The following is a 7,717-nucleotide window of genomic DNA, read 5'->3' as shown; positions in this document are numbered from 1 at the left end:
TTGCTCAATGATGCTACTTTCATGCAACTTAAGAGGTATATGGTTAGATACTGTAGTTTCTGAGTTGAGACATAATGTACTGACTATTGCCCCCCAAATATGATTCACTTGTTAGTGTGTAACATCCTATTAATGTCTGTGTTAATGTACAGTTACAATAATAGACATTATGTACTAATGTACATCCAAAAACCAAAAATAACGAAGCAAGGACATAAACCAAGAAGTTTAAACACTAGTGATTGGCAATTGTTCTTGTTAGTTACTTGTTCACCTAGCAGAAGGGGTAAGTGAGCTATTGGATATGTCAGGGCTTTCTACGTCGAGGAAGCTTGTTAAGAGTGTCTTTCTGGAAGATTGTGCCTTTGAACTTCCTGATGAAGACAGTTTATCAATCCCCTTTTCGATCTTGATTGCATCCTGTATGGCTGATAGAATTTCATGCATTCTTGGCCTGGATGTGCCATGCCTTTCCACACATTGTATTGCAACTTCTGCTATTCTCCATACTGACTCAACTTTGACATGTCCTACTAGTGCAGGATCCATGATACTTATCACGTCTCCTTTGCGAATCAATGATCTTGCCTGCAAAATATTGCCAGTCAGATCTGTTGAAGCATAATGTAATTAACTTGAAGTATGCTCTATGCCTCTAACAATTTAACAATGAAGATGGATGATCATATGCTTCAACATGATTGGGATCAGCAGATTGTATTCAATTTATTTCAGTTTTTCTAATTAGCAGTTTCGTAACACTCCCAACATTTTATTGGCATGCATACTACAGCTCATCCAGAACTTGATAGAGTATCTTCTGCTTCTATCCAGAGAAAAGAACCATGTTTTTCGTCTTTCGATTTTTTCTCAGACAGACAGAACTTTATGTGTGGTGATTCACCACTATACCAGCATTTCAAATCATTAACTTTTCTTAAGTTCATTTCCTGAATCCTTTATATATCACTACAATAACTATCCACCCTGAAAATTTATATTCCCCTGATCAGCTTCTTATTGATTTCTTGTGTTTTGCTGCACTTTCTACTGAGCTGGCTTTGGCTTTGATAGTTATTGTGATTTTTGTAGAAGAGATATCTGAATTTTTTTATATGCATTATGAAAACGTGATGCCGGTGGGTGATATTTACAACAACTATTCTTCGATTTCAAACAAGTTGGGGTTCGCTATATGAATCCTCACTGGCCATGTTTCCCTGCTGAAGCTCAACTATATGTTATTATCACAGTGGATGGCATAGCATCCCTGAAATGTATAGAAAGAAGTATGATAAACTTTACCCAGTGAACAATGCTCCAATCAGCACCATATTCCTCAGAAGAAAAAGGCTTTCTTCCAGAGATCAATTCCAAAAGGACAACCCCAAAGCTATATACATCACTTTTCTCTGTCAATTGCTGATTTGCATAGTACCTGTTGGAAATGCAGAAACATGAGGACAAAGAATGAAAATCACTAGCAAAATATTCAGTCTCATGATAGATTATGGCCTACTCAGGATCAAGGTAGCCGACAGTTCCTCGTGCCACGCTTGAGACATGTGTTAAATCTTCTTCAGCTTGCCTTGATAGTCCAAAATCAGATACTTTTGCTCGCATATTTATATCTAAGAGAATGTTGCTAGTTTTCACATCTCGATGAATGATAGAGGGGTTGCATCCAGTATGTAAGTACTCAAGGCCTACAAGGAGGCTGAAAATATTATCTTGTGATTCCGGACTAACTAGGAGAATACATACTTCTAAGTTATTGACAATGAAAAATTCTGGTAACCTTTGGCTGCATCTTCTGCAATATTAAGACGTGCTAGCCAGTCCAAATGCTTTTTATCAGTGGATTCTGTTCACAAATATGTGGTGTGATGTTCAGTTCAAGAAGGAAATAATGCAGAAAAATGTATAGCAATTATAGTATACATAAAGGGGCAGACCAGTTATATGATCTCTCAAAGTTCCATTATGCATGTATTCATAGACAAGCATACGTTGATGGTCATCCTCATAGTATCCGATCAATGGAACCAAGTTTCTGTGATGGATCCTTGACAAGAGAGCCACCTGCAAGTATGTTATTTAACAAATGGTATAAATTTTCAACCAAAAGTAATATCATATCAAGTTGTGAATTTTCTAATTTGTACAGGAATGAAATAAGCAACAGGAACAATTTCTTTAGTCATGTCTTATAATTTATGAAGTCTGACTTATGATCAGTTTTACGCCGTGTCAAATGTGTTAGCTTAGACAATTTCATAGTCCTTATTACCATAGCTGTGCCAGCTGCTATTATTTGGGCTTAAAGCCAATTAGCAGCTTAAATAAGCTACTCCAAATAGAAAATTAATATGTTTTATTCAGATGATACCAAAAGTATAGCAACCTTAATATACCTCTGTAGCGAACTGTTTGGTTCCATGGCTTGATGAATCAGCCATAGTTTTGACAGCAACTTCTTTCCCATCCCTAAGTCTTCCATAGTAAACAGGTCCAAAACTTCCCTTTCCAATTTTCTTTGAAAAATTTTCAGTTGCTTCTTCTATCTCGGATTGTGGGATATAGTATGCCACACCTTCATCCATTAAGGATCCACCTCTTGCCATTGAACAAGTTGTTGACGGTTTAGCGTTTGTGCGCATAGATTCACCTGGGAGGTACAGATGAAATGATTTATATGAAAAGGTGTTGGAGCAATAGAATTAAAAGTTAAGATCAGACACTTAAGGATTTGTATCACCTTTTTGATGAGATACTTTTGTTCTGAAGTGGCATAAAAAGAATATACTGACAGCAAATAGAACCAAGATAATCACTAGTCCTCCAATTGAAGCTCCTAGTATCACTTTGTAACGTGTACTATGCTTTGACTCGGGTCTTAGATTAGGATTTCCTTCATGCCTGTGAGACATGGAACACATTTTTAAGTGACGTTCATTTCCTGATTGTAACAGATCTTCCATCAGTGCACACACATCCATGTGGTACTCCGAAAGTTACAAGAAAATTTCTCTTTCTTTTACTATGTTCAAAGATAAATGTACATGTTACTTCCTAGTTCTCACTTACAAGAAATTTATGAAAATTCATGAATTTTATTTGCTCTCTTCCTAGCATAATGTGACATAAAAAATGAAACTTTATTTATGATATAGATATCCAAACTAAGGAATATAATCAGTCTATAGTAAAATAGCTACTTTGATCTAGTTGCTAACATATTCTCATGGTATTATGGGTACAACAATCCAGTACAGAATTAAAGTTATACTTACTTGAAAGTTACTTTTCCTGTTAATAAAGATGACGGTATTTCTCCAGTTAGGCTGTTATTCTGTACATCTCTGCCACAAAGAAACAAAATTTCTAAAATTGATACAAGGTGTTTTATGACAGTAAAATATATAAAGAAGACTACCAACTATCCATGTTGGATACTCAAAATTTGGAGTAGCCAAATTATGAAGCGTTATACGCTAAATAAAGTTAAGATTTTGTTATCCAGATCACAACATACAGTTCTAATAAGCTTGGTAAACCTCCAAGGTATGAAGGTATTGGACCAGTCAACTTGTTGTTCTCAAGATGTCTGCATGTTGACAAAATACAACAATCTAGTTAAAAAGGAAAAACAGAAAAGAGAAAGATTTACTTGTTGAAGTGGTAGTAATAGTGATCCACTAGAAAAGATCTTACATAATTCTCAAATTAACAAGATTGCTCATATCAGGGATTGGTCCGGTCAGGGAGTTTCCATCCAACCACCTAAAGAGTAGAAAATATGAGGAACTGAAATAGTAAGATTAAAATTTGACTTGTTTTATAAGCAGACTTACAATTCTGTCAGTCCTTCCATATGTTGTAGCTCGCGAGGAATTTCACCCGTAACATTCTTTCCTGACAGTGTTCTGATGAAATTAAAGTAAAATATAAAATTGACTGGGAAAGACTATACTTTAAGCACTGATCTGAGTTTCCATTTCTGTCTAATGCTGTGTTAAAGTTTTATCATCTCTTATCTGTAGCTGACTGTCAGGTTATAGCAGGACAGTGGGTAGTAGTAGTTGCAAATAATGTCCTTTTGTTTTCTTCCTGTGACTAGCATTATATCCATATATCATATAGTAGCAATATAACTCACATTTTTGTGATTCTTGGTGGACTAGTTGTGCTGCAAGTCACCCATTCCCATTGTGTAGGTACACAAGGATCACCGTCTTCATCTGGGCAATCACTTCCCAATGACATAGAGCGGAAGGCGTTGAGAGTACTCACTTCCAAGTAGAAGCTTTAAATAAATTAGCTATTTTTGGTAAAAATATGCGTAGAAGTAGAACAATTACCATATATGGATAGAGAGAAATAACTAGACTAAACATGGAATGGTCATTGTACCATCTTGTTCATCGGTCTTTGGAGCAATTTGCACGTATCTACATATTTCCATTGCACTTAGTAGTGGACCTCGAGTTGAGTCAGGAGTCTTCACAAAGGAGAATGACAGTATAAAATCCAATGTTATGTTCATGTAGCTAGGTTCATACAAAGTATAACTTCCATTTGCATTCTCTGCTATATTCACCACAGCATTGCTGTAGTCCGGAACGTAAGGGTGCTCCATTTTAAACTTCCTGGTCTCATTCATCCCCAAATCTTCAATCTCAGCAAAGTATGCAAAAGCTCGTGCATTCGCTGGAAAGTCATCAAGATTCAGCCTATAGCTGAGCATTCCTTTAGTCCCAACTACTGCAGTCTGCATTACTTTAACGGGCGGGTATTCTCTAGTGTTTGTATCTATGTACTTTGTTGTGTTGATTCTTTCTGTGCCTGCAGCCACATCTACTAGAAAATTTGGCCTTTTTTTAAGATCCGAATCCCATATACGGTCATAGGGATCATCAGGATACCTGTGAGACAGATCTATTCATGTCATGATCTTGTGAGAGCTGAAAAAGTCAAAACATATAGTTTATCTGCTTTTGTATCACCTCACAAACAGCAACAACTATACCTCATTCCCAAGCAAGTTACGCTATATGAATCCTCACTGATCATTGTCGCTCCATTTAAGTGCATATTAGACCAATATTACAATTTTAAAAAAAAGATTCTATAAGTTCACTATATTTTCTATTGGCATATAAATTACTAACAGGACTAAAAGACTCTTAAAAAACGTAGGATCCAAAGAGAACGTACAAGTATGACTAAAGCATATTCTCAAAATTTACTATACCTTATAGGTTCCTTGCTTTGAGCTCCAAAATCTACTCTTGCTGCCACTTTTAAATAAAAGTTATCTTCATAGTCTGTGGCATACATTGACAAGTTTAGAGGTCTCAGCTCAAGAGTAGATATGAAGGGGGACTCTGTTGTTGCACAACACAAGCACACGTCGATAGAGTTTGAAGGTGCTCTTATGATCATTTCGTTCACATATATCCTTGAAGATTCTGAAATGGTTATAGTTCCCCATTTAGTTGCATCCAAGTAGAGCTCAAATTTGGGGTATGTTGCCTCTGCTGCAGGACTTCCATATAGAAATGTTGCTCGGACAAGATATCGCCTTCTCTCCTTGGTTTTTAAAGTATAACAGTATTTGTTGCTGTCTGCTGGAAAGTCTCTGCGCCTTTGATATTGTTGTGAGTTTACATTTGCATTCACTACCACAACTGGTTTTCCTTGCCCCATCATTCCAGCATCTGAAGTCCATGCTAATCCTGTACTCGTGTCCGTATAATTGCTTGCACTTCCACAGTCTATACTTACAAACTCTGCATATTTAAACCTTTAGTTCATGAACAAGATTGCCACTCATTTATCTTGTCCTAATAAAAATCAAGTTACTTGTAACTATGCCTCAATCCCAAGCGAGTTGGATTGGCTATCAGCTACATGAATCCTCACTGACCATAACATTCCGTTTAAGCTCATCTCTTTTCTTTTTTACCCCTTCCTAGGAGCTCCCACCCTTTTTTGCTCCCTTTGGTGACTCGAACCCACAACCTTAGTGGTCGATTGGTAGCTGATTAGAGTTATGCAGGTATTAATAATACATAAATTAGTTATGAGGAAACCTATGTATGTATTGTTTTATGCACGATTTAGTTATGCCTGTCTGACTTATTCTACCTTCTATAATTCTTAAAATTATAGATAAATTCCCTCGTAGCTTATACATGTATTAGTTATGCGGATTTCTAAATTACAAATCAAACATCATGATAATTTTATACATGACATGGTAGTACTTATGCAAGATTTAACACCTGCATAACTCATTTTCAAATCAGCTACCAAACAACCACTAAGGATTAGAGGTGAGGGTGTTTTTCATCCGAGCAACTCTGTCTAGTCATTTAAGCTCATCTAGCTCCCACTAATATTATACCAAAAGAAGAAACACTAGAAGTTCACTATCTATATATATAAATAAAAAAACCCTCTATCTTGACCTAATGAAAATCAAGTAGAAAATGTCTCTATGTGGCAAAAAAAAAATTTCAATTCTATTGAAATTCAGGTTATTTGAAGCCAAGATTGATTTTTTATTTCAAGATTATGTGGTATAGTAAAGGGTAAAGATGTAAAGAACACATACCTGTTACTTGACACACAATTGCTGGAGTGAAGCAAAGAAGTACAACAAAGGATTGTAAAACAAAACCCATGGAAGATGAAAGAAGAAGAAGAAGAAGATAAGTTGTGTTTTGTTTGATAAATTTGTAGTATAATATTTAGTGAAGTTCAAGACTCTCTAAAAGTGGATCTTAATTGATCTTTTGTTGGTTTACCTTTAACTTTTTTGTCATTGAGGTGTTTTTGTGTAATGTTCACTCACATTCCTATGTTGTTTTTTCTTTTGAATATTTTGAAATTTGCTTTTTGCCAAAGGTAGATGGAATTCAACTTCATCTTTCATCTTCAACTTTTTCACTTTGCTTTGGGAAAGAATTTTGAGTCATGCTGACACTTGACACCACTGCAAAATGGAAAGCAAGTAAAACAATATTTGTCCATTTTTATTAAATTTTTTTTTTCTCTGTTTAAATTTTGTTTCTTCTTTTCTTCTAGTTGATTTGACCCAATCTGTACTATAAAAACATAAAATCAATATGTTATTTGAATTGATCTAAGCTGATATTTATATCTTTCAATTTTGCGTGTATATAAGTGGATACTTGAATTTATACTTTCTTCGTTTAAAAAAATGACTTATTTTAATTTGACACGAAATTTAAGAAAATAAAGAGATTTTTTTAAATCTTGTGGTCTTAAATTAAAGTTATATCAAATGTACCAAAATGTCTTTTGATCTTGTGGTCTTAAACATGTCGTGTCGAAAGTCAGATTTAAAATATTGTCATAAAAGGAAGGATCATTCTTTTTAAAATAGACCAAGAAGGAAAGTAGACCAATTTTTTTAAATGGAGAGAGTATATGTTAAACAAGTTTATAAGAATGTCCTACGTGACACAATACACATAAAACGTGAATTTTCATGTAGAAATTAGAATGTATGTGTTTACTTGATCAACTTTATATAAATTTAAGTATTAATTTATACACATTCAAAGAACATAAATATTAGTTGAATCCGAATTAAAAAATATGTTTACCTATTATGTCAAATATAAATGGCAAAAATTTCTTTTTAACAGTGGTGAAAATCACAAGCTCACAGTTTTTGCTTGTGGGG

The 7,717-nt window shown here is 34.8% G+C and overlaps 1 protein-coding gene across 1 annotated transcript; it reads right to left on the bottom strand.

Moving 5' to 3' along the window:
• On the bottom strand, positions 1-7,006 carry LOC102594172 (probable LRR receptor-like serine/threonine-protein kinase At1g67720). The gene is made up of 15 exons (XM_006341708.2): positions 6,620-7,006; positions 5,255-5,792; positions 4,414-4,925; positions 4,160-4,292; positions 3,855-3,926; positions 3,715-3,783; positions 3,536-3,607; positions 3,294-3,362; positions 2,759-2,919; positions 2,415-2,668; positions 1,956-2,082; positions 1,799-1,864; positions 1,520-1,706; positions 1,306-1,438; positions 1-588 (listed from the first exon to the last, which is right to left on the bottom strand). Exons 1-15 carry the CDS (start codon positions 6,687-6,689, stop codon positions 271-273), a joined length of 2,781 nt encoding a protein of 926 aa, XP_006341770.1. The 5' UTR covers positions 6,690-7,006; the 3' UTR covers positions 1-270.
• Positions 7,007-7,717: the final 711 nt, after the last annotated feature.

The sequence above is a fragment of the Solanum tuberosum genome, unplaced genomic scaffold (genome assembly GCF_000226075.1).
Source record: "Solanum tuberosum cultivar DM 1-3 516 R44 unplaced genomic scaffold, SolTub_3.0 scf00027, whole genome shotgun sequence".
Taxonomy (NCBI): Eukaryota; Viridiplantae; Streptophyta; class Magnoliopsida; order Solanales; family Solanaceae; genus Solanum; species Solanum tuberosum.
The sequence above is the reverse complement of the archived record's forward strand: the minus strand, read 5'-3'. Positions and strand labels throughout refer to the sequence as shown.

What these genes read in the sequence shown, in the direction of transcription:
- LOC102594172 (XM_006341708.2), bottom strand. Translation starts at nt 6,689, where the DNA reads ATGGGTTTTGTTTTACAATCCTTTGTTGTACTTCTTTGCTTCACTCCA. An exon ending in CAAAGCAAGGAACCTATAAG is followed by an intron (nt 4,926 to 5,254) that starts GTATAGTAAATT and finishes TCTGTCTCACAG; the next exon opens with GTATCCTGATGATCCCTATG. An exon ending in TTACCAAGCTTATTAGAACT is followed by an intron (nt 3,363 to 3,535) that starts GTATGTTGTGAT and finishes TCTTTGTGGCAG; the next exon opens with AGATGTACAGAATAACAGCC.